Source organism: Peromyscus californicus, unplaced genomic scaffold (assembly GCF_007827085.1).
Source record: "Peromyscus californicus insignis strain IS unplaced genomic scaffold, ASM782708v3 Scaffold_3__1_contigs__length_106647218, whole genome shotgun sequence".
NCBI lineage: Eukaryota > Metazoa > Chordata > Mammalia > Rodentia > Cricetidae > Peromyscus > Peromyscus californicus.
Genome location: NW_026294551.1, coordinates 43116207 through 43142288, shown reverse-complemented (window position 1 = coordinate 43142288; position 26082 = coordinate 43116207). Strand labels below are relative to the sequence as shown.

At 51.3% G+C, this 26082-nt stretch overlaps 1 protein-coding gene across 6 annotated transcripts in view; it reads left to right on the top strand.

Moving 5' to 3' along the window:
- Rab11fip4 (RAB11 family interacting protein 4) overlaps window positions 1-23660 on the top strand; it is a 113686-nt gene extending 90026 nt beyond the window's left edge. For 4 of the 6 annotated variants that reach the window (XM_052755641.1, XM_052755639.1, XM_052755642.1 and 1 more), the window contains 12 exons: window positions 4128-4357; window positions 8793-8987; window positions 9523-9657; window positions 9821-9856; window positions 10344-10443; window positions 10695-10798; window positions 12099-12239; window positions 14988-15069; window positions 15684-15821; window positions 15900-16055; window positions 17005-17148; window positions 18040-23660. In XM_052755641.1, coding sequence (XP_052611601.1) covers window positions 4128-4357; window positions 8793-8987; window positions 9523-9657; window positions 9821-9856; window positions 10344-10443; window positions 10695-10798; window positions 12099-12239; window positions 14988-15069; window positions 15684-15821; window positions 15900-16055; window positions 17005-17148; window positions 18040-18156 — 1578 coding nt within the window. In that variant the 3' untranslated portion in view covers window positions 18157-23660. Of the gene's footprint in view, window positions 1-4127; window positions 4358-7349; window positions 7899-8792; window positions 8988-9522; window positions 9658-9820; window positions 9857-10343; window positions 10444-10694; window positions 10799-12098; window positions 12240-14987; window positions 15070-15683; window positions 15822-15899; window positions 16056-17004; window positions 17149-18039 lie in introns of those variants that run through there. The other 2 variants (XM_052755640.1, XM_052755643.1) reach the window with 2 other exon arrangements.
- Window positions 23661-26082: the final 2422 nt, after the last annotated feature.

Below are 26082 nucleotides of genomic sequence, written 5' to 3'. Positions count from 1 at the left end.
TCCACTTGAGACCATTTTTCCCACCCTGTCAGGAGTGCTGCCGTGGGGTGCTGGGTGAGCACTGGTGTCCTGTGGGCTCTGTTTCAGTGAGACAGGGCACCCTGACTCCCAGGTAAGGCCTGCCAACTAGAAAGGGTGAACGGAGGTGAGGTCCTGGGAAGGTCAGCTGCAGCTCACGCCTGTAGCTAGACAATCGTATGGTAGCACTCCTGGCAGCTTGTCACGTGCTCGCCTCGCCTGCCTGTCAGGTGAAGTTTGCAGGTCGTCATAGTGGGGAATGGCATAGAGTACTCACACTGCTCCCTTGAGGGATGGGCCACCTCCTCACTTACCCCCTTGGGTGTCCTTGTGCTAAGCAGCGTCTCCCGTGGGGTGGCAGGGTGCACGTGGAATGTTGCATCAGGAGGGGGTATCATCACTAGCATCTAGTCCCCAGAGAGTGACTCACCACCTTGTCACACCCAAATCTGAAACCAAGTATGTGGCAGCCAGAAGCAGCCAGGGCCCTCTGCCCATCCTACCAAACAGAGAACTCTGGTGGTTACTCCTTGAACTCCCATTTCCCCATCAGTAAAATGGGAGTAAAGACAGCCGTCCTGGAGAGTTGTCCCCAAACAAAAGCAGGACAAGGCGAGCTCTCACCGGTCTTTGGCATACTGTGGCTGCTGTGTTGCATTGGTCTCCGCATTTGGGGGTGAGCTTTGTGCGTGCTGAGAGGGTGGTTTGAGTTAGGAGCCATGTGTGATGGAATAGTAATGCGTCTGTGGGGAAGCCCCTGTGAACACTGGGATGACTTTAATTGTTTATCCCTTGACCTCTGCCTATGGGACTGCCTGGTGCTGACTTCATTGGTCCATTGTGTCAGCTGAGTTTTGGCACAGGTAGGAACCAACTTTGTTAATCACCCTCTCTTCATAGCCCCCAGGTCTCCTCAGGGCATAGACTCAGCCTGTCTCCAGGTGGCTTCTTCTAGTGTCTTGGAACCTTTTCTTGTGGACATTCTTCAAGGCTTTCACGACTATGCTGCTGGCCCCCTGGCAGCCCCGGGATATGAGGGAAACATTTTTAGTGGAGTTCTCAGGCAGTCCTAGACATGGGTCATACATACCCTTGGACATGTAGAAGCAGAGCCATTGGGAATGCGCACCTCCTCAAAAGCCAGGAAGTTGTTTCCTGAGCCTACTCCTCAAGTTAAGGTAAATAAGCTAAGCCTGAACTCTTGTATAAGATGTTGTCGGCAAGGGGCACAGACAAATCTTGTACACCAACAGCATATAAGGTGTAGTCTGGGCATTGGACTGACTGTCTCAGGCCCAGAAGTGAGAGGTCCTGGCTGGTGCTGTGTAACAGACTTCTGTCTACTTACTCTAGATAGGGTGCCCACGACAGGCCAAAGTATGGACACAGATACCAACAAAGGCCGTCTCCTGAACTGATGGGTTTTATTGGGGTTTCTTACAGAAATATCACCAAAAGTCAACCCCCCAAATCTGGGACCCTGGAACACACTGCACAGCCCACAGGCAGCCCAGGAGGTTGGAGAGCGTCCTTTCCAGGCACCTTGGTTGGCCTCTCCTCTTCCAGGCAGGTCCATGGTCTCTCTTACAGGCTGCTTAACTGGTCTGTACGTGTTTGAGTTTGGCTTGTCTGAGAGTGACTCTCAGCCGGTTGTCTTGGGAGGGAGGGGCCTAGAGAATCTGCTCGGTTTCAGGGAGTTCCTGAAACTGTTTTGAGTTGTTTACTTTCTGGCCTAAAGAGGTTACCTGGGAGATGGAGTGTTCCAGTTTTGAGGAAACTGCTCTACAACCGCTGGCAACATGACTTCTGTCAAAAAAATAATAATAATTCTTATTTTCTTTCTTGTGAGACAGGATATCACTGCAGAGTCCTGTCTGGTCTAGAACTCACTGTGTAAATTGTGCTAACTTCAAACTTGCAGCAGTCCTGCTGAGTGCTGGGAGTGCCTACTGTGTGCCACAGGCAGGCAGGAAATATTCAGTGGACACAAAGGTCCTGTAAGGGGCCGTTGCCATTCTTTGGCTTATTTTTTGAGTAAGTGTTAAACCTCTGAGGGGGGAAGGTTTCCTCACTGTAAGTGTTAAACCTCTGAGGGGGGAAGGTTTCCCCTATGGAAGTGTTACAGCTCTGAGGGGGGAAGGTTTCCCCTATGGAAGTGTTACAGCTCTGAGCGGGGAAGGTTTCCTCACTGTAAGTGTTAAACCTCTGAGGGGGGAAGGTTTCCCCTATGGAAGTGTTACAGCTCTGAGGGGGGAAGGTTTCCCCTATGTAAGTGTTACAGCTCTGAGGGGGAAGGTTTCCCCTATGGAAGTGTTACAGCTCTGAGGGGGAAGGTTTCCTCACTGTAAGTGTTACAGCTCTGAGGGGGGAAGGTTTCCCCTATGGAAGTGTTACAGCTCTGAGGGGGGAAGGTTTCCCCTATGGAAGTGTTACAGCTCTGAGGGGGGAAGGTTTCCCCTATGGAAGTGTTAAACCTCTGAGGGGGGAAGGTTTCCTCACTGTAAGTGTTAAACCTCTGAGGGGGGAAGGTTTCCCCTATGGAAGTGTTACAGCTCTGAGGGGGGAAGGTTTCCCCTATGGAAGTGTTACAGCTCTGAGCGGGGAAGGTTTCCTCACTGTAAGTGTTAAACCTCTGAGGGGGGAAGGTTTCCCCTATGTAAGTGTTACAGCTCTGAGGGGGAAGGTTTCCCCTATGGAAGTGTTACAGCTCTGAGGGGGAAGGTTTCCTCACTGTAAGTGTTACAGCTCTGAGGGGGGAAGGTTTCCCCTATGGAAGTGTTACAGCTCTGAGGGGGGAAGGTTTCCCCTATGGAAGTGTTACAGCTCTGAGGGGGGAAGGTTTCCCCTATGGAAGTGTTACAGCTCTGAGGGGGGAAGGTTTCCCCTATGGAAGTGTTACAGCTCTGAGGGGGGAAGGTTTCCCCTATGGAAGTGTTACAGCTCTGAGGGGGGAAGGTTTCCCCTATGGAAGTGTTAAACCTCTGAGGGGGGAAGGTTTCCCCTATGGAAGTGTTACAGCTCTGAGGGGGGAAGGTTTCCCCTATGGAAGTGTTGCAGCTCTGAGGGGGGAAGGTTTCCTCACTGTAAGTGTTACAGCTCTGAGGGGGGAAGGTTTCCCCTATGGAAGTGTTGCAGCTCTGAGGGGGGAAGGTTTCCCCTATGGAAGTGTTGCAGCTCTGAGGGGGAAGGTTTCCCCTATGGAAGTGTTGCAGCTCTGAAGGGAAAAGTATCCTGGCAGTCAGGAGCCAAGAAATACCACAAAGTCACACAGCCCAACAAACCTCACGCAAGAGATTTATTGGGAAAGACAGTGGCTGCCTCTGCTCAGGGGAGAAGCAGCAGAGAACTGAGAGGCAGGCTTATGCAGGGTTTCTTGGGGCCGGAGTTTTCCAGCGTGGGGATTGGTGGGATTTCAAGTCCTGAGTTTGTGGGGAGCTCAGGGATGGGTGCGATTTCAAACCCAAAAGTGAGCTCAGACCTTTTACTCTACACTCACTGTGTAGCTTTGGCTGGCCTGCAACTCCCTCTGTAGAGCAGGCTGACCTCAAACTCACAGAGATCAGATCTTTCTTCTTCCTCCCGAGTGCTGGGATTGAAGGCATGCACTATCAGGCCTGGCCCATGGCCACTCTTGATTTTCAGAAGAGGGCGCTGAGGTTCTAGGGCTGTGCATGGTCTTGGAGAGTGCACCCTGGCTGCAGATTTCCCTGCACCATCTTGCCTCAGGTTCCTCCTGTGAGGTCAGGGTTGTCCCTGTCAGCTGACTAGGGTGGGTCCACCCTCAGTGCAGATCACCAAGAAGCCTTCACAAAGGTGGCTTCCTGTGCAGACTGTGATGAGGGCCCCAACATAGTCATTGGTCCTCAAAAGGTAGTTGTCCTGGGTGTGGCCCTTCTCAGGATGGCTTCACCTAGGAGACAGGCTCCTTACTGGGCCCTCATGAGTCAGCTATCATGAGAGGCCCTCACAGCTAACCAGACATCCTCATATCTGGAGTCTCTAATTCTTGGCCATCCTGAACCCCAATCCCTGCAGATGTCCTTATGGACTGATGGGTACTGAGTTCCAAGGAGCCAACCTCACTCATTCTGTCCTTCTGTCTTTGCCAGGGCAGCGACATCTCTAGCTCTACCTTTGCTGATGGCCAGCTCCTCCCCAGGGAACCCGGCTTCTTCCAGGAAGACGAGGAGGAAGCAATGACACTGGCCTTGCCTGAGGGACCCCAGGAGTTAGAAATGGACAGCCCCATGGAGAGCAGCCAGGGCCTGGAGGGCTCTGTCCGGAGTCCTGATGAGGAGAAGGAGCCTGAACTGGGGGGCCTGTTCCTGCAAGAGGACAAGTGAGTGAGCAGAATCGGCATGTGACCCCAGGGCCAGGATCGGCACCCAAGATGTTACTTCCCCAGGTTTCTGGATAGTAGGGATGATTCTGGAATTTCAGGCCACTGTGTGAAAGTCAGCTTTCTTTGGCGGGGCCGGGGAGATTGTTACAGCGTCTCAGCATGTATCCCTGACTAACCTAGAACTTGCTGTGTAGACCAGCCTGGCCTTGAACTCACAGAGATCTGCCTGCCTCTGTCTCCTGGAATTAAAGGCGTGCGCCACCATTTGTGGCTCTCAGAACTCTACTTCTAATGGTTGCTCAGTGACGTGGGTATATGAACGCATTTAGTTCTAAAAAGAAGGTACGTGCCGGGCGGTGGTGGCGCACACCTTTAATCCCAGCACCCGGGAGGCAGAGGCTGGTGGATCTCTGTGAGTTCGAGGCCAGCCTGGGCTACAGAGTGAGTTCCAGGAAAGGCACAAAGCTACACAAAGAAACCCTGTCTCAAAAAACCAAAAAATAAATAAATAAATAAAAGAAGGTACAGGGCAAGGATGTAGCTTAGTGGTAGAGTACTTACATGATTCCAGCACTGTGTTTAAAAAAAAAAAAAGCTCATTACAAAAGATGTCTTAGGAAATGCCTTAGGAAATTTTTTTTTGTTTTGTTTTTTTTGTTCTTTATTCCTTTGGGTGGCCCACTACCCAGCTCCCAAATAAATCACACATAGAGGCTTATTATAAATGCCTGTCCTTAGCTTGACTTGTTTCTTGCCAGCTTTCCTTTACTTAAATTATCTCATTCTCATCTACTTTTTGCCTCTGGGCTTTTTCCTTTTCTTACTTCTGTATATCTTACTTTCACTCTTACTCCATGGCGGGTGGCTGGGTGGCTGGCCCCTAGTGTCCAATTCCTTCCTCTCTTGTTCCTTCTTTTTTCCTCCCAGATTTCTCCTTCTATTTATTCTCTCTGCCTGCCAGCCCTGCCTATTCCTTTCTCCTGCCTTGCTATCGGCCATTCAGTTCTTTATTAGACCATCGGGTGTTTTAGACAGGCAAAGTATCACAGCTTCACAGAGTTAAACAAATGCAATATAAAGAAGGCAACACATCTTTGCATCATCATTAAACAAATATTCCACAGCACAAACAAAAGTAACACACCTTAAAATAATAATCTACAACAGCCTGGGAAAATGATCTTAAAATTGAGCAGTGATGATTTCTAGGAGGTGGGTGGTTTATCATTTAAGTTACTTTCCACAGACCATATTTCAGTGCTGATGAAGTGTTTTAAAACAGTAGTAAGGTCTGAGTGGACTGGGCTGTGTCTGTAACTCATTGGTGGAGCGATTGTGCTGCATAGCCCAAGCCTTAGGTTCAAGTCCCAAAACTGGGAGAAGGAAACGGCGAACTTTTTCCTGGCTTCTTGGTAGAGCAGCAGTGCCGATGATCAGTTTGGTGTCAGTAAAAAGCGATTTCTTTGGGAGGGGAAAAGTGGGGAGGGGGAGCAAGCCAGGAGCTCTAGTAGTTGCTTCGCCATACGAAACTGCCAACAGTTTTGATTCGGTTTCGTTTGGTTTTTCAAGACAGTATTTTCCTGTGTAGCCCTGGCTGTCCTGGAACTCACTCTGTAGACCAGGCTGGTCTCAACGCAACGCCTGCCTCTGCCTCTAGAGTGCTGGAGTTAGAGATGTGCACCACCACTGCTGGGCAAATTACCAACTTCCAATCATCTCAAACCTCATGAAAAAGTTAACTTCCGCTTTATTCTTCTAAGTCAGAATCTCTGCACAGCTTCAGTTCCGTCCTCCTACTTAGCTCCTCTCTGTCCCTTCCTCTCCTGTGCTCATCATCGGTCTAAGTTCCTTCTTCTTCCTTCGGTCCTCTCAAGACTCTGAGGTTTTCAGTTATAGACCCATACAAAGTAGCAATTCTCTGCCAAGGCAAAGTCACCCAGGTTTGAATTCTTACAGGGTCATAAAGGCAGATAAGAGTTTACCTCAGGCTGTGACTGTCAGGATTTCCTTTACAACCAAAAAGGGGTGTGGTTAAAGGAGGTCGGGTCAACTAAGAGCTAAAATCGGTTAATATATCAGGAAAAGGGAATTTATGTGCTCAAACTACATTCCTAGAAGTGGTTAGATAAAATGTTAAGAGTCTACAATGTTAGTATAAATCATGAGTAAAATAAAACTACCTATTTTTCTTCAGGAGCCGTAACTTGATGCACCTCGAGTGTAAAAGGTCCTTTTGTTCTAAGTTAAATGTCAGCAGGGAAATCTAGAGATCCCACTAAGGCTGTGTAAGAAAGGAAGGTCTGAGCTTAATTTGCACAAGAAAAAAAGTTATGTACCTAACATCCCCCTGGCCTAGGTGGTATGTTAAATATCGTATGGATATTTACCTGGATTTAGGAGACTAGCAGGTGGTCTGGAATGCTTGTTCTGTCTGCCATTCATCCTTGGATATGTGAGAGGTAGCTCAGATAAAATGCTTTTGTCTGGAGCTGGCCCTGGCCTTGGATGCTAACTAAAGGAGATACCTGATTCCAGTGCTAAAACAGAGAAATAAAAAGCCTGGAAGAAGGAAGCCTTGCCTGTGTGACTGTTATCCAAATACCTTAGTTGTATGGGGAAAAACTATGCCCAAAGAATGACCAATCCACACCATTAGTTCTTAGGAAAAAGAATCAACTGTGGAAGCTATAATGTGCACATGAAATTCACAGCTGACATGTTCAAGAGCCAATAGCACCAATACTTCCTTGAGTCTTGGCTTCCTCTGGAAAAGCCCTTGGCCCTTCCAGGTAAATGCTCTGTCATAATCAGCTGAATTCCTACTTCATATTTCTGCGGCTCATAGCAGTGATCTGTGGATGAGGAGGGAATTTGCTGTGACTGTGGGAAGATAGATTCAGAAAGGCTGTGAGCTGAGCCCCTCTTTCCTCTCAGGTTGTAGATGGTCCCAACCAGGCCTCCATATATCATATGGGTTACCCATGAGAGGGCAGAGAACAGTGATTCTCAACCTGTGGGTCAAGACCCCAGGGTTGTCAAATGACCCTTTCAGGGGGATCACATTGGATATTTACATTGCAATTCATAACAGTAGCAAAATTACAGTTATGAAGTAGTAATGAGAATAATTCTGTGGTTGGGATCACAATGTGAGGAACTGTTTTAAAGGGTCCCAGCATTAGGAAGGTTGAGAACCACTGGTCTAGAGTCTGGGGTCTTCGACAGATTTAGAATTCAGTGTCTTTGGACTAGAAATACCCCTTATAAATTGGGGGCTGGTTCTCACCTGGTAGCTCATTGTTACTTGTCATGAGGTAAGATAATGGAGGCCAGAGAGCTGGCTCAGAGGGTAAAGGTGCTGCCAGATGACCGGAGTATAGAACTCACGTACAAAGCTGGATGCGGTGGTGAGCATCTGTAACCACAGCATTCCTACAGAGAGACAGGAGCATCGAGCAGGCGAATCGGCCTGGAGGATGCAGCAGAATCAACAAAACAGACTGCTGTCCCCTGACTCCACACGTGGACTGTTGCATGGGTATGCCTGTGTGCACACATGCACTCACATACTAATAACAGTAATAATAATTTTTAAGAGATAATTAAAAGTTGGAAAAAGTGAGAATGGGAGAAAATAACCAAGACCCTTAACCCAAGCCCTGTTACCATGTTACTGTTTGTATTTACTCTTCCCTTTTTCAAAGGCAGTGTCTTGCTGTGTAACCCTGGCTGACCTGGAATGCTCTATGTAGGCCAGTCTGGTCTTAAATTTATAAAGATCTACTTGCCTGTCTCCTGAGTGCTAGAATTAAAGGCTTGCACCATCACTGCCAACATAGTAAGACCTTGTCTCAAAATAAAAAAGTTTAAGCTGGGCAGTGGTGGCGCACGCCTTTAATCCCAGCAGCACTCAGGAGGCAGAGGCAGGTGAATCTCTGTGAGTTCGAGGCCAGCCTGGGCTACAGAGTGAGTTCCAGGAAAGGCTCCAAAGCTACACAGAGAAACCCTGTCTTGAAAAAACCCAAATAAATAAATAAATAAATAAGTTTATTAATTGCTAAGTCTCAAAGTCTGTATCTAACTTATCATTGATACTTACTTCTCTGCCTTCTTGCCGGTATTTGTATACGCTTTTCAACCGGCATCGATACTCTATAATTTAATAATTTGAATCACTGGTACATATTCTAATATAGGAACTATAATTATAGTGTAATATTAATCCATCTGTTGCTTAACCATCGTCGTAGCCAAGGTTTTGTTGTTTTCTGTGGTGGAAATTTCTATGCAGGATGTTCCCCTTAGGATGAGGTCCCCCAAATCAAAAGGTCTGGACTTGGCCAGGCTCCTGCTGTACATAGGGCCAGGCTGGTTTCCCCGGGAGCTGTAGGTCAGGCCCTCTGCCCTTCACTAACTGGGTGCTTACCCTCAGGTCCTTGGTCCTCACTCCATCTATGACCACATCAGACCTTTCCACTCACTCCACCGCCTCTCTCATCAGCAACGAGGAGCAATTTGAAGACTATGGAGAGGGGGATGACGTGGACTGTGCCCCCAGCAGCCCCTGCCCTGATGATGAGACCAGAACCAATGTCTACTCAGATCTAGGATCGTCAGTGTCTTCCAGGTGGCCCCCTTGCTCCGAGGTGGTATTTGGAGTTCAGGGAAAATGGCAGGAACCAGTCTAGCCTCATTCCAGTGGGTCAGACAGGCAACGTCCATCCTTCCCTCTGTCCGGGGCTACATGGCTCTGCTAGCATGTGGGGTGCCTCCTCCTCCTCCTGTCCTGATTGGGGGTCAGGTTTGTCCTTTCCCCTTTTATCTTGGGGAGGAAACAGTTAACTTGTCTGTGAGTCTGCAGACCCGTGGTGGATGTCTGTCGTCATGCTTCCTGGAACCTGCTTACTAAAGTGGCCCCTTCTCACCTGCCTGAGTCATTCCTTCCTGTGACATTAGCTCTCAGTATGCCTCATCTGTTACTTGGGATCATTTCCCCAGCTTTCTTTGACAACCATGGGAAAGGGATGCTCTGGTTTATTTCCATTCCTCTGTCCCAAAGTAGAAATAAAAGCCTTGGGGAACTAGGTAGAGCAGGCTCGGTAGGGTGGGCAGGGCAAGCCTGCCAGCAGCGTAGAGTGACATCCTCTCCTCCTCTGGCCCAGTGCGGGGCAGACCCCGAGGAAGATGCGGCATGTCTACAACAGTGAGCTGCTGGATGTGTACTGCTCTCAATGCTGCAAGAAGATCAACCTGCTGAACGACCTGGAGGCCCGGCTGAAAAACCTGAAGGCCAACAGGTGAGGCCGCAGCCCAGAGAGGCTGTGTGGGCAGGTGTGCGGGTGTCCGAGTGTCCGAGGACTGGGTGTTTCCTCCTGCAGCATCTTGGCACCAAGCTGATGAGTGATGTCCCTTCAGACCCAGTGCCCCTCTGTTCAGTGACTCTGTTTTCCCTCTCTCTAGCCCCAACCGAAAGATCTCAAGCACAGCTTTCGGACGGTAAGACCTTCTTGGGAGACATCAAAGTTGAATGCTTTCCACCTTCACTTGCTTCTGCTGTCCTGGGGCAAGGGCTCCATGGCGACAGCCCAGATCAGCCTGTCCCTGTATGTAGCCAAGCCAGCAGACTGCTGTGAGGCCATCCCCAGCCGGGTGTCAGAGAACTCCTTTCCTGCCCTTGCCACCTCGTCCCTACTTTGCAGGGCCAGCATCTGTAGATACTCACTGCTTCAGCTTTAGTGGGCTTTCTAGGGTGCCCTGAGGCCCACAGTCCAGCCCATGGCTGTTGGTGCCTTCCCTCCTGTGAAGGACCTGGGCTTGGGGCGTGCCCTGTCCACCATCCTTAGAGTAGACAGTCATTGGGGTGAGAAGGTCAGGTGGAGTGTTTCTCTGGGCAGCCCCGGTACTGAATACTCTCCTAGCCCATAGCCTGAGTTGGGGCCCCAGACTGTGGCAGACTTGGCAGGCAGGTGCCCTCCCCCCACAGGCAGCTCATGCACAGCAGTAACTTCAGCAGCAGTAATGGCAGCACTGAGGACCTGTTCCGTGACAGCATCGACTCCTGTGACAATGACATCACAGAGAAGGTGGGCCCTGGGGTGCTGTGCATGTCCCTGGGATGTGTGGGAGTGGGGCTCCAGGCTGCTTTCTGGGGACTTGGATCCTGTGCCCACCTAGGAGTTCAGGGTGAGAAAGGGCAGTGGTATAGGCCCTTTCCTCCCCAAATATGACTATTCTTTTAGCATAGTTATTTGGAGATCCTTGCCATGAGCTTTTCTGGAGTTTCAGTTCTGTGGCTTCAAGAGCCTTTACTAATATGTTACCCCACATGCGGCAGGTGAGCTTCCTGGAAAAAAAGGTAACGGAGCTGGAGAATGACAGCCTGACCAGCGGGGATCTGAAGAGCAAGCTGAAGCAGGAGAATATGCAGCTGGTGCACAGGTCAGGGCGCGGGGCTCTGGGGAAGGGGAAGTTGTCGCCACTGCCAGCAGAGAAGCCTCAGTCTTTCTGGCTCTGAGGCGCTTGGCCTTGATTCCAGACCCAATAGATCCTGTTCTGGGTGTACAGCCCAGAACTTGTGACTCTCACTGCTTAGAGCGGTAATTCTCAACCTGTAGGTCTCGACCCCTTTGGGGTCACATATCAGATATCCTGCACATCAGATACTTACATTATGATTCATAATAGTAGCAAAGTTACAGTTTTAAAGTAGCAACGAATTAGTTTTATAGTTGGGGGTCACCACAACATGAGGGACTGTATTAAAGGGTCTCAGCATTAGGAGGGTTGAGAACATGAGGACTGTATTAAAGGGTCTCGGCATTAGGAGGGTTGAGAACATGAGGACTGTATTAAAGGGTCTCGGCATTAGGAGGGTTGAGAACATGAGGACTGTATTAAAGGGTCTCGGCATTAGGAGGGTTGAGAACATGAGGACTGTATTAAAGGGTCTCGGCATTAGGAAGGTTGAGAACATGAGGGACTGTATTAAAGGGTCTCAGCATTAGGAGGGTTGAGAACAACTGGACCAGAGGGATTAGAACTTGACCTCCCTTCCTAGGAACAGGCCCTGTGGTGGGGAGTGGAAGGCAGGAGGGCCCAGGTGGTACTGCGTATGGTCAGGTGACAGTGTGGATGGACAACAGGGACACTGGGAAGGATGCTACCCCATGCTGGCTGGCTTCCCCAGGAGCAAGAAACTTGGTAGACTCCTCTGGGTCTGGGTCTGGTCCCCCATGGCATTCTTGTATGACCCAGCTCAGCCTGATGGAGCGACTGAACAGTTGGACAGATACAGGCTTCCAGTGGTCAGGGTTGGGTTATGACTCCGGAGGGGCCTGACCTTTTCCTTGCTCTGGATTTCTTAACGGCCATTTGCCAGGATGTGCCTAAGTCGTCGGAGGGGTGCTGGGCAGGAAGTCCCTAAAGAGAGAGTAAGGTCTAGAAGCCATTCTTGTACTGTGGCCGGGCCTGCTGCCTGTTGTCTCCTGGGTGGCCGGCCTCGCTGCTCTAAGGAGCTCCTTCACTAGATCTGCTTCTCCCTCGAGTATGGTTGACACACTTCTTGTCAGATGTCACAGTGTCCCTAAGTTACCCGTCAGCCAAGCTCACGGCCCATAGGCCTGGCAAACCCTCCGCGTCACCGCGGCTATGTGAGGGCCTTTGGCGGGGTCCAGGCCTTCTTGAGTGGGGTGAGGGTGCGCGAGAGCGTGGTGACGGGAGCTGTTTGTGCCCACCTCAGGGTGCATGAGCTGGAAGAGATGGTGAAGGATCAGGAGACCACGGCAGAGCAGGCACTGGAGGAGGAGGCCCGGCGGCATCGCGAGGTCTACTGCAAACTGGAGCGGGAGAAGAGCACTGAGCTGGAGCTGCTCAACACCAGGTAGGCCCCGGGCCTCCTGCCCACTGGGCCCTCCTGGCCCCTCGGCCCTGGCCGCCCTTGGGTAGTGCTGGCCCCAAGCGTTTTCGGTAAAGCTGAGCCTCCCATTCTAGCATTCTGCTAGATTCTGCTGCAGATGCTTTAGAATTGCACAGGCCTGTTGTTAGGGAGTGGGCAGGATGGATGGACGGTCCTGGAGCCCTGTCATGGAGCAGAGGAAGACGCAGAGGTGGAGCCGAAGGCAGGGGCTGATATCTAGGCCTGGAGCGCCCCCTGCTGTCAGATCCTCCCCTGCATTTGAACGTGGGTAAACTGAGCCTGGAAGCCCAGGCTTAGGGAAGTAGAAGACCAGGTCTTCTGGTTCTGCGGCCCGCTGTATCCTTCCATGCTGGAACCCAGGCAAGCCAGGAGCGGGAAGAGCACCACTGCCCCGGTCACATTGGCTTTTCCTGCTCTGCTGGTCCTGTCTACTGCCCCCCTCCCTGCCTGCCCCACAGCCCATACCACTGTGACGAGGCCGTGACCTGTCCTGGTTCTCCTTGGGCTCCAGGTATTTAAGCAGAAGGTTCTAAGCCCAACCTGGGTCAGGGAGGGGTGGCTGGACAAGGGCTGGGTCAGGCAGGCCCAACCCAGTGCAGTTTGGTGAGGAGACCTCCCAGCTCTCCTGTGCCTGAGACTCCCCACCCCTTCCCAAACAGAGTTTCCCATGCCAAATTTGGACTGGTATTTTAGAACAGTGGTCCTCAACCCTCCTTATGCTGTGACCCTTTACTACAGTTCCTCATGTTGTGGTGACCCCCACCCATAAAATTATTTCACTGCTACTTCATAACTGTCATTTTATGCTAATGTATGAATGGTAATATAAATATCTGATATGCGGGATATCCAATAAGCAAACCTCCAAAGGGGTCTAGACCCATAGGTTGAGGACCATGACTCTGGAGGCTGCTATTTGGCTCTGGGGCTGGTATCCTAAGGGCCGTCTCACTTCAGTATTCCTGCTTTAGTGACTGCAGGCTGAAGAGAGGTGGCTGGGACCGAGAGGCAGAGGCGGAAGGATCATAGAAAGAGTGGCAGTCATAAGAGCAGTCTCCCCTTCCCCCAGCTCCAGGGGTTCCTGCTCATGTGGAGTCATGGATGGTACTTCTGGTCATTGGCACAGATCCCCTCCTTAGTTGCTCACCAGCTCCATGCCACTTACCACAGAGGTCCAGACTCCTCTCTGGCCCTTGTCTAGAGGCCTCCTTCGGGTGTCCAGGGCCTCCTGAAGGTCAAGAAGAACCTCTCCAGAATGGGACAGTATCTGGGGTGGAAGTACTGGAAGAATCAGACCTGGTTCTGCACAGTTGCGGCCATCTGACCTGCCTGTGAAACTGCCTGAGTGCAGCCCCATGGGGGTCACTGCAGGACAGCCGTCTGCAGACACTCCAGGAGAGGATTGCTGCTTCTGAAGCAGAGAGGGCTGCAGTGAGCTCTCGGGATTCCCGACGGGCCTGGGGGTGGAGAAAAGAGAGCAAAACATGGTCATCGCCTTCAACTGCACGTTAACAGACGTCCGGGCATACCAGACATAGGAAGACTGCTCCACCACCTAGAGGAAACCCTTCCTCATTGTGTGTGTACATGCGAGTTCACATGTGTGCGTGTGTGGAGACCAGATTTCAGTAATTTTTAGATTTTGAAATACATATTCACTGGGCGGTGGTGGCACACGCCTTTAATTCCAGCACTCAGGAGGCAGAGGCAGGCAGATCTCTGTTGAGTTGGTCTGGTCTACAGAGCAAGTTCCCCCCAATTTTTTATATATATAAAATATGTAATTTTTTTCAGGCTGTAAGTTACTTTTTAAATTATGTATGTATATACGGTATGTGTGCATGGTCCTGTGTGCAGGGTGTATGCATGTGCCACACTGCAAACGTGGAGGTCACCTTTACTTTGTTTCAAACAGGATCTTTTACTGGTTTTGCCAGGCCAGCTAGACCTCCATCTTCTGGGGGTGCCCCTATCTCTGCAGCAGAACCCTGTGATTACAAAAACACACTGCTGTGTCTGGTTTTATGAGTTCTGAAGATTCGAATTCTTCTGTGGCAAGCACTACCTACTGAGCCATCTCCCCAGCCCTATAAGCTATTTTAGAAACCAAGGGGTGGGGTGATGTGATGGTGACGCACACCTTTAATCCCAGCACTGGGGAGGCAGAGGCAGGCGGATCTCTTGAGTTCAAAGTTATCTTGGTCTATAGAGCGAGTCCCAGAATAGCCAGGGCTACACAGAGAAACCCTGTCTCGGGAAAAAAAGAAAAGAAAAGAAAAAAGGAAGAAAGGAAATTTCATGTTTAGATAGGGTCCTATCTCTAAGATATATATACATGAATATGTTGTTTTGTTTTGGTTGGTTGGTTGGTTTTTTTGAGACAGGGTTTCTCTGTGTAGTTTTGGTGCCTGTCCTGGATCTCGCTCTGTAGAGTGCTAGGATTAAAGACATGAACCATCACTCTTGGCTAATAATTTTGCAAATGAAACAGTTCCCTGATAATAGGGATTTTGGCTTGTGGCATCATGTCATTGCTCAAAAAGGTTTGGATTTCGGAACAGTTTGGATTTTTGGATTAGGGATGCTGGGCCGGAATTGTCTTAATCTTTTTCTCGGTTGGTGGTTTCTCTCTTCCAGAAGCGGGGACTGGCTGCCTTCTCTGTAAGGTCATTTCCACTCTAGATCCTCAGACCTGCCGTTTTTCTTTCCCAGGGTGCAACAGTTAGAAGAAGAAAATACGGATCTGAGGACCACAGTGACTCGACTTAAGTCACAGACAGAGAAACTGGATGAGGTGAGCAGCAGGTCCCAGCAAGGTGTTGAGTCCGTAGAGAGGTGATGGCGGTCAGAGGCCTTCCGATCGTCGTCTCCGGGATGCTGAAGTATTTCCCTACAGAGAAATCAGAAGTGCCAGGGTATGGTGACACACACCTGCCATCCTGGCACTCAGGCGGTGGGGGCAAGAGCATCAGTTCAGGGTCATCCTTTGCTACATCATGAACTTTGAGGCTAACCTGGGGTACATGAGAGTTTTGTCTTAAAGATAAAAATAAAAGTTTTAATTAATTAAAAAAGGAGGAAAAGTGAACAATAAATTTTATTTCTGAATTTACAGAATTTTCAAGTTTTCTACAGTGAAAATATAATCTGTATTATATATTGTAAATACTTTACATTGTGGAATTTTTTTCTTGAAGAGGGTGTTTGGGCTAACAGCTTCTTCTCGGGTTCTGCCTGACACCACTGAAGGACATCTGGGGCCCAGGGCATTTCCTGCTGTTTCTAGAATGTTCTGGGAGGGCACTCCCCAAGGTGGTGGCTTTGCCTGTCCATTTGCCACACCAAGGTCCTCCAGAGCTTGAGGACCCTCTGGGCACGCTTGCCCTGATGAGGTCTGCCTGACTCTAGGAACGGCAGCGCATGTCTGACCGTCTGGAGGACACCAGCCTGCGACTCAAGGATGAGATGGACCTTTACAAGCGCATGATGGACAAGCTGCGGCAGAACCGCCTGGAGTTCCAGAAGGAGCGGGAGGCGACGCAGGAGGTGAGTCACGGGCCAGGACCCCCAGGGCTTCCCTCTGTGACCTTGCTGCTGCCAACAGGCTCCTTCTCTCCCTCACAGCTCATCGAGGACCTGCGGAGGGAGCTGGAACACCTGCAGATGTACAAGCTGGACTGTGAGCGGCCAGGTAGGGGCCGCAGCTCATCTGGCCTTGGCGAGTTCAACGCCAGAGCCCGAGAGGTGGAACTTGAGCATGAGGTCAAGCGTCTGAAGCAGGTAGGCTCTAGAGCTACTGTCCAGTGGCTTTGAAGAGGTGGCTGGGTCAGCCATGTGGGCCTCTGTTTAGAAGTCATAGGGAGGGACACAGAGTGACCCAGTCTAAGAAGGGCAAGGATTCCCTGTGCGCCCAAGGAAAGCGGCACTATGATCGGAAGCAGAGTCCTGGGCTCATGGGTCTCTGTCCTGTCCTAGGTGAGGATGGAGTGAGGAAGCCATCTCCACCCTGCAGATGCAGGCTTGGTTGGGTTGGGGCCTCTGGCATATAGGGCCTAAGTCCTGAGACTCTGTTTCTCACAGTGTCCCATCACTCTGTCGTGGCAGCCTGGGTTAAGCATGGCATCAGGAAGGGCAGTGACTCCAGAAGGGAGTGAAACCCAAAGTCAGGCAGGCCTATGGGCCCGACTCTGGGCATGGGTCTCACCTGAGCTCATTTACCCATGGCCATCTCCTGCGGTACAGCGAACCCATCATCCACCCAGGAGAGGCTCCCAGGTCCCTGGGGTGAGCAATAAGCAAGAATTGAGGGGGCACCTGTGTCCGCTGCCTTCCGCATCAGCTGCCTTCAGGGGCAAGCGTGTCTTGAAACAGCTCCCACTAAGCAGGTTCCAGAACCTGGCTATAGGAGGAGCAAGGAAAACCAGCCCTCCTTCCTGCGCAGAGAATCCAGAATAGCACTTGCCTCAGCCAGATCCAGGACGGTCAGCTGAGCTGCCTGGTGGGCAGTTGCTCCCCGCAGGACCCAAGAGGGGAAAGACGCCCTGGTTCTCCCAAACAGGGCTGCAATTCCCCCTTCTAACTGAGGACTGTGTCACCTGTCGGCCTCCCTGTCTAGCAGTGATGCACTGAGGGAGCATGCTGGTGGTCTGAGGACACAGGTAGGGAGAGGTGGGTCCCAGCGGGCTCAGTGCTTCCCTTAGCTCAGGTTGCCTTTGATCTGCTGCCACAGGAGAATCACAAGCTGCGGGATCAGAACGACGACTTGAACGGGCAGATCCTGAGCCTCAGCCTCTACGAGGCGAAGAACCTCTTTGCCACCCAGACCAAAGCCCAGTCTCTGGCTGCAGAAATCGACACAGCATCTCGCGATGAGGTAGCCTTGTCCCTTCATCCTCTCTGGCTCATTCTCACATTGGTGACTGGTCCCCATTCTGTGGCTCCTGTCCCAGCCCCCCCCCCCACCATGAACCCCAGGCTACACAGGCTCTCTAAGGCAGGCGAAGGCCTGGCCCTCATACTCCTGCACTTACTGCTGTCACAATAACCGCAGAGCTGAGCAGGAGGCAGCACAGGGCGGAGCTTAGCCCTCTTTCCTCGGGAGCCCTGGCTCAGAGTGGAGCTCAAATCAGAGATCCTCCTGGGACTTAACCCGGATGGTGGCCAGAGTGTCTTTTGCACATATGTGTACTTGGTCTCTTAGCTCACAGCTTCATAAACACTTCCCTGTCACATGTAGAAATAACCACACAGCTAGTGGTGGGAAAGGAGCCCGGCTCCCCAGCACTATAGGCCATCTTTTCTACCTCAAGAACAAAAACACTCAGCTTCATTGTAAAGTGAAACTGAGACCCTGTGTACCTGAATCTTGCCTCCACCTCAGACTCAGAGCTAAGGGCTGACCTCTGGCCTCAAGTAGATCTAGGGGAGCAGGTAACTCCGAAGAGTTAGAGCTGCACCTAAATGTCATGGTGAGAGCCGCTGAATAAGGCAGGGCTGGAATGAGGAGAACACTGTTCTGGACAGAGGAAAGGCTGGCGGCCCCAGGCATCTTCTGGGCCCAGGGACTATACATACTAGCCCTGATTATAAGTACATCTGGCCAGTGTTCCCAATCTTTGTGAAAATTTCCCCAGGCTTTTAGCCCCTCCCCAGTTCAGTGAAATTACCTTCAGACTGATCTGGGGTCCCTCTATCATTGGTCACTGGCCCCCTGGAAGCCTACCCTGGGCCCAACCCCCTGACCCACCTTTCTCATTCCCTTCAGCTAATGGAAGCCCTGAAGGAGCAGGAGGAGATCAACTTCCGACTGAGACAGTACATGGACAAGATTATCCTGGCTATACTGGACCACAACCCCTCCATCCTAGAGATCAAACACTGAGCCAGGGTTGGCTGCAGAGCGGCCATTGGACCTGGGACCTAGGGACGGGCCTGCCGGAGGAGGAAGATGCAGGCGGGACCCCACACTGTCTCTGTAAATGTGCTTCCAGCCACCCTGTGTGTGTGTGCTAGGGTGTGTGCGGGAGACCGCACACACAGGCAAGGAGTGAGCTGGGGGCCATGGCTGTGGGTGACAACCCGTGATAATCTGTGTGTGCACTTTGCAGCCCCTTTGTGAGGGGCTGAGGGGAACTGGATGTGGGAGGAACACTCTCAGGAGTTGACAGCAAGGACTGGAAGCTTTCATTTAGGATACTGATGAAATGATTCTACCTCTGTGGATAAGGGTTAGAAGAAGCTCTCAGGAGATGGGCCCCCCACCCACCTCAGAGTAGGGACAAAACTGTTACGTTCTCCATAATTTGGTGTCCTTTCAAACCCAGGTTTTTTAAGCTCAAAGAGGAGGAAGGGGTGTTGGGAGGAACAGGGACCCCTGTGGCTAGCCTTTGGGGCGCAAGTAGACGAAGTCCAGTGGACTCGGGTTTGGAGAGCAGCTACGTGCGTTGTCCATTGTCCATGCCTCTGGGTTGAGTCCTCTGAGTTTTCTGTGCCCTTCCAACCTTGGTTTCCTACCTCCCCTTTCTGGTTTGCCTTCCGTTCGTTTTGAAGACAGGAAATACACACAGCATTCACTTGGGGGTGGGAGAAAGGCCAAGAAGAAGGGTGGAGTGCCCAAGACAGGTGTTAACACTGGGGGCCAAAGGAGTGATTGCCTGGAAGAGACGTGTTCCCAGGGCTGCATCTTAAGTCAGATGTGCCTTGGTGAGGGCAAGCCTAGGGAGGTGTTTCTAAGGCCGAGTCTGGACTCCTATGGGGAGGTAGCCACACCGCTTCTTACAGCTTTCAGACACACCTGGATGTGGTCCCTCTGTTAGAGAGCAGACATCCTGGTGGGAGGTCCAGGGGGGAAGGAACACTGTGGAAGAACCTTGGTCTTCCGTTCTGTGACTACATGGTGGGAGTCCCCCTTTCCTCCCCTGGCTTTGTTAAGAATGTAATCTTTGTTCTAGGCATCTGGGCTGTTCCTGGACTGTTGCAGTTTATCTGAGTTTTATATGGTTCGTGATTGGCTTCCTTATCTCCAGCCCAGATAAACATGGATGGTCTTAAGTCTTCCCTTCCGCTTGCTTTCTTAAGCACATCTTGTGTAAGAAGGAAGGTTTGGGCACGTTGGGGAGGCTAGTGAGCAGAAAGGGGGGGGCAGTTGAGGGTAAAGGGGAGGGGACTGGAGGATGTCCCCTGCTTGGCAGAGACGGGGCTGTGGCCAGTTTGATTTCAGTCCGCTCACGTCTGCTTTCCTTGGCTTTTCAGATCCATTTTAATAACGTGCACAGAGTTATCTGGTGCTGCGTAGATGGTGGGTGGTTTGCCTTGCCCTGGGCTGCCTGGATGAGCCACATCAGGAAGACGGGAAGGCTTGATCTTGAGGCACAGGTCTCTGTGGGCATTCCCTGGGGTCTGGGAAGATAGGGAATAGAGAAAGGCTAGGTAGGAAGTCTCTTGAGGACGTGAAGGGAAAATAAACTTGAGGTTGGTCTAGGTGTCATGCTGGAAGGAGCGTGGCAGAGGCCAGGTGAATCTCGGTCCTGGTCTGTAGGGGCTGCCTCAGGGATGAGTGTTCTGTACTTGAACTTGCATGGGCCTCCAGCGTCACGGTGTGTAAGTTTCTAGAGAAGGCCACAGAGGCCAGAGTCACAGCATAACACGAGGAAAGGAAGGCTTTTGGCCAACGTTGTTGGGCTGCAAGAATGGACTTCTGGAGGAAATGGCAAGTCTGGAAGCCCCTGTGGACCTGGACCCTCGCTGTAGGCCTCTGGAAGAGTAACCTCCGAGTGTGGGGCTGGCTTCCATACAACACACACCTCAGGCTCATCCAGCCTTCTTACTTTCCTCAGCCAGAATACACTTAGAAAACTTGGTCAACTTGGCCTGAGATCATGTTGTTGTTTATTGTAGTGGTGGCAGTAGGTTTTTGTTTTCTTTTTTGAGACAGGGTCTTACACTGTAGCTCTGGCTGCCCTGGAATTCAAGGTAATCCTCCTGCCTTAGCCTTCAGAGTGCTGGGATTACAGACATGACTCACCACACCCATTTCATTTTTAAAATGTTCTGGGCTTAAAAGCCCAGGGTTCCCAGCGCCACCTCACTCATGGCAGGTTGCAGAACTTCCCTCTGTTTCTGCTGCCTCCCTGGCTCGCTTTTCCATCTGTGAGCTCTCCCGTGACTTCGTGGGTCTAGAGTTGGCATTCGGTTGGGTCTGAATTTCAGATGAACAAGTGGTTTTAACTTTTAGAATCACAATGTTTCATGCTGTTCTTGATGCTTCGGGAGCTTTTTAATATTCTGATCCTTACGTGTTCTAACAGTTGGTACAGGTGTGGCCCGGGCCTTGGAATGTTTTAAGAATGCCCCAGGTGATAACTAATGTAGCTAAGTGTCCTGTGAAGGGGTGTTAGTTTTGCCAAACTGGACAGCTCCCTCGGGGAAGGGTCAGCAGTAACTTGCCAAGATCCCAGCAGGTTGGGGGCCATGCAGGGGATGCACTTTTTATGTGATGCTATACCGTCCTTGCATTCCATTAGAAGTCAAACAGAATGCGCTAATGTCTTTCTGTGTCTGATTCCTTTTAGCGTTGACTCAGCTAGATCTGATTTTAAACTGGTAGCTTTCCTTGAGATTCTACAGAGGAAATTGCCCCCCCCCCCCCCCCAAGACAGGGTTTCTCTGTGTAGCTTTGGAGCCTGTCCTGGAACTCACTCTGTAGCCCAGGCTGGCCTCGAACTCACAGAGACCTACCTGCCTCTGCCTCCCGAGTGCTGGGATTAAAGGTGTATGCCACCACCACCCGGCAGGAAATTGCTTTTTAAAATTTTATTTCTGACACACTAAAAACACAAAGCTCAAGAACCAAGCAGAACACCAGGGCTTGAGACTGGTTTGAGACAAACTGGTTTGCCAGTTTGTCTGTGTGCTGGTGTCACGGGAGGAGGTTCTGAAAACACATACGATGGCAGGTGTGGAAATGTAGCACAGTGGTCGGGTGCTGAGTGTGAGGTTTAGTCCCCGGCAGCATGAAAAGAGGTTGAAGATCAGACCGTCTCTGAGGTCCTGTTTAACTGGTGGCGGGGGTGGCCCAGCACATTCGTCTGCATTTGTCTTCCCCCACACTGGTCATGCACAGCTCAAGGTGGAGGCTCCTGACCTTAGAAGGTCGTCGGCTCAAGTAGAGAAACCACATGAAATGTCCTCGAGCTCAAGCAGGGCTGGAAAAGCTTGCCTTTGACTGAGGTGACAGAGATGGTTGGCTTTTGGTAATTATGCCCCTGAGTGGTCCTTGCCCCAGGAGAGTCCCGCTGCCCTCACTAGCCTGGAAGTCTGTGTCCCTTAGTGGCTCCCTGCCTGGGACCCCTGGAGTCACAGAAACAAGTGCCGGCTTATCCTGGGTATCAGCGGTTCTTTGCAAAGTGGGGCAGATGGTTGAGAGCTGGGCCTTGAGGGCAGCTTCAGGTGCTGTGGTCACTGGCCTTTGTGGGTTTTGACTGACTGCAGTGTGCGGGTCCCAGGGGCTTCCCGGTCAGTGTTACATCAGCACCCAGTTGACACCATGGAGACTCTAGGTGATGGTCCCATGGCTAGTCTGAGTTGTGACCCATCCTGGTTTTGATGGTCCAGGGGGTGTCGTACACATTTGGCTCTGAGGGAATGTGGAGGCTCCACTACAAGGCCTGAGGAGGCAGGAGGAATTACTCTTCTGTGAGGCATTGGCAGGTGTACACCTGTCTCTAGACATGACTGATGGGACCTGGGAAGGGTTGAGGGTAGTCAGCAGGCCAGCCTGACAGATGCCCAGTGACTAAGTCCAGGTGAAGCTCTTTAGGGCTTCAACACTGCCCCTTCTCCCCAATCTTGCCTCCTACCCCCAACCCCTACTGGGGCCCAAGGACATGCCTCTTGGTGGCTCCTCAGCTTGGTATCACTAACGTTCTCTCACCAAGGGGCCGTGGGTTAGAGTGGCCAAACCTTCCCAGGACCTCCCTGTCCTGACTTCCATCTGGAATGTGCATGTGATGGGTGTGTCGGGAAAGTGGAGTTGTCATCACGGCCTGCCTTACCTTCAGGGCGGGACAGCTCTGTGTCTCTGCCATCTTTTAGCTGCTCAGCTAAGAAAATAGGCACTTCTAGAAGGCTTTGTTTCTGAAAGCATAGCAAGGTGACAGTCCTTGTCACCCTATCCACCAGGAGCTGGGTATCTTCGATGTACCTTCCTTGTGGGCTGCTCTTCCCGTTGACTGTAATGTAGGGATGTCTACCCTAGGGCTACCAGCTGGGGGCAGCATCGCAGGCCCCCTCTCCTGCAGGCCTGAGTTCTGCTGGCTCTGCCTCTTGTTGGGACTGTCTGCTTCCCTGTTCTGCACAGGCTGGTTTTTGTCTGCATGGTTTGGGGTCCTTGTGCCTTTTTTTCCCTTGTGGCCACCACACAGGATTCTCTGTTGCCCACTGCCCCCTTTTGTACACCCCCTTACCGGTCTTCCCCAGTCCTGTGTGTACTCATGTGTGCGACCATGTGCCTCCCCTGAGGCTAGCTGGCAGACCCTCTACCCCCACCCCCAGTCAGGCCCCGCTTCCCCATAGGTCCCCCAGCCTCTGTTGACTTGGTAACTTTTATACAGGATCTTTTGTTACAGTCTTAAGCATAGGAACCACGTAGTCACCGTGTACCTGCAGCTAGTTTAGAAGCCCTGCGTCCCAGACAAGGGTAGCTTTGTGTAGACCGGCTTCTCCCACAAACCTCTTCTGTGTGGATGTGGATGTTTATAGAAGACAGATCACCTTTAACCTGAGGCCCTGGCCCCAGCAGGGAGGTTGCAGGTCTGCAAGGCTCCATGCATGGCTCTTCTGGAGGAAGCCCCAGCCATGTGGTTTCCAGTGCTTGGCAATACATTTGGGTTTAGGGCCACTGTGTCTGGTGTCTCCCCCCATGTGTGCTGAAGGAAGTCATTTGCTACTGTCCCTGCCTGCTATTACCACCTGTCCAGCCCTTCCTTGTCTGCTGGTGCTCAGGCCCGAGTGCCATTAATCACCAGACTGATGTCAGGACCTGGACGGGACAGCGTGTGCTGAGAACACACAGCCTGCTGACTCCTGGTTTCAGCTTTTCATGCTCTGGGGCTGGGCCTTCTGGGGACCAGGTGAAAGAAGCCACAGGCCATAGGTTCTGATTCTCCAGGGATTACATCTGGGGCTCTGCCCCAGAAGCCAGTAATTGCGAATGGCCTAGCTTTGGGGCTGGAAAGGCCCCGGGGGGGGGAAGGGGTGAGTCCTAGGCCCTGAACTGTTTGCCTCCAGCCTGTTCTCTCCTGAAACAGGCTTTCAGTGCGGACACCTTCCAAGACCTGTAATGTACAGACCACAGTGTAAATAAACAGTTGGCTTTTGTGTTCCTGACTTGTGTGAACTTCTGTGGGGGAATAGGGAATGGGAAAGAGGGGATGGAGGAGGTGGAGGGAGAAAGGCAGGCTTGTGTCCTGGCTTCGGGGTGACATTTCCCTTAGGAAAAACAATCTCTTTAGGTATGCAGTAACTGAGGTGGCTAGTGCTGCCCCCTAGAGGAAGAGTAAGGCAGGGCCAGTCAGTCCTGGCCTGCTTTGCCTAGAGATGGGGCTCCCAGAAGCTCCCGTGTTCCCTCATTCCAGCCTCAGGACTGTGATTGAAAACTGTCCTCTTGCAGCAGTGTTCTTTCTCAGCAAGGGCCTTCCAGGGCTCAAGGGGTCCCTGGGTCGTGTTCCTCCCATGTCAGCCACTGTGACCGGGCTCAGGACCCCCACTTAAACTCCTTTCACTTGCCTAAGATGAATTCTGCTGTGCCATGGATCACCATGGCAGCTTAGGATTGTGTGCTCCGGGACCCAAGGTTCCTACCTTTTTTTCTATATGTGTTTTGAAATTCCAGGATGAAAGGGTGTCACTGGTCACCCAGGCCAGGTATCTTGGCCCATATACCCCCCCATGCAGGCCCTGTGCAGGCAGGTGCTCTGAAATGGACAGGCAGCTCTGCACTGGACAGGTGGACCTGCCTCCTGGGCCCATAGAACCACTGTGCAGACTTGGAAGTTCTGCATTATTCCCTCAGTGTAGTCTTGTCTTACTACCTGGAGCCTCTGGACAGACAAAGATACAGGATAACCCCAAAAAGTTTACTTGAATAAACTTGAGCTCAGATAATCCAGCGAGCCTATCGGAATTATATTACATCTGCATGGACCCAAATAAGGCCATACTCAGTTCACAGGTACATTGTCTCTGAAAGTTGCCCCCACTGAAGGAGTCATCACCTCTGCTTCAGTGCTAGAAGGCGTGGGAGGAAGCTCAGCAGATGGAGATGGACCCACCCGTGGCTCACCAGCGCCTTCCACGTGGCTGGTCTGGCAGCCTGATCCTGGCCCTGGAGCATGAGGAGTTTGCTGCCTCTGGACCTCCACTCAGGTGATCCCAGCATCTTCACTGCTGGATGGAAAATAATGTCAGGATAAGTCCGTGTGACAGAGCTGGGTTTATTAAGTAGAGATGGCAATCAGAGGTCTTAACATGCTTGAGACAGCCTGGACATTCAGAGGAAAGGGAAGGGAATGGGTCTCTGGGGCTTAACAGTAGCTGTGTGGCTTTTGAAGTCACAGTGCTCAGAATGTCATTTACAAAGTAGGTTCCGTGTAGGCTGGGCGTGGTGGCACGTCTTTAGTCTTAGCCATTGGGAGACGGAGGCAGGTGGATGGATCTCTATGAATTCACAGGCAGCATGGTCTACATATAGACTCTCAAACTAACACAGTTTTTGTTTTGGACCAGGCTGGCCTCTGGCTTGATAGTGCTGGGATTAAAGGTGTGTGCCACCACATCCAACTTCAAACAAAAAGTTACTTAAAGAAAGTAAAAATATACAAACTGGTTTACTGGTTTCTCATCTTCAGAATTCTGTTTGCAAATAGTGCAGTGGTTTCTGGAGCACATTGCTCAGGTTTAAGGAGAGGGGCATGTTGATAATGTCCACAGACACACAGGCAAGCTAGGAGACCCATCTGTAGATCATCTCAGAGAAGGGACTTCTCTGCCTCAATTTCTTCTGTCAATTGTGGTTTTTATTTTATTTTTTTCCATGCAGACAATAAAAACTACAAACTAGATTTGGGGATAAGGGACCCCTTTCCCTCTCATGTCCCCTTACTATTCCATCTTTCAGTTGTGCCTCAAGTCCAGCTTGCTGCTCAGCCCTTTCCAGAGCATGGCACTGGGAGGGTGGGGGTGCGAGGGTGGTGGGAGGCATCATGCTGCTTTGACCTAGTCCCATACCTACATTGTAAGGCTCCAGTGGAGTTCATAACATCCTCTCCTGGGTTCCAGGGCCCCCAGCAGACACCCAAGCCCCTCATAGGAAATGGTGGAGTACCACATGTAACCCAGGTGCTAAAGTCCCTCATAGGAAATGGTGGAGTACCACATGTAACCCAGCATGGCCTCCCAAACATTTAACGTCTCCTGGATTACTTTCCTTTACAGTTTCTTACATTTATTTGGGGAGGGTATGTCATGGTGAGTGTAAAAGTCAGATAAGAACTTGTTTAAGTTGGAGCCCTCCACCGTGTGGGGCCTGGGAGTCAAACTCAGGTTGCCAGGCTTACTGGCAAGTGCCTCTACCAGCTTGAGATTTCTCGTCGGCCCTAGATTACTTTTTAGAGATTTATTTATGTGTGTGGGTGTTTGGCCTGCCTGTATGTTTGCGCACCTTATGTGTGTCTGGATGGCTGTGAGCCACCAAGTCGGTGCTGGGAGCCAAACCTGGGTCCTCTGCAGGAAGAGCAAGTACTCTCAACTG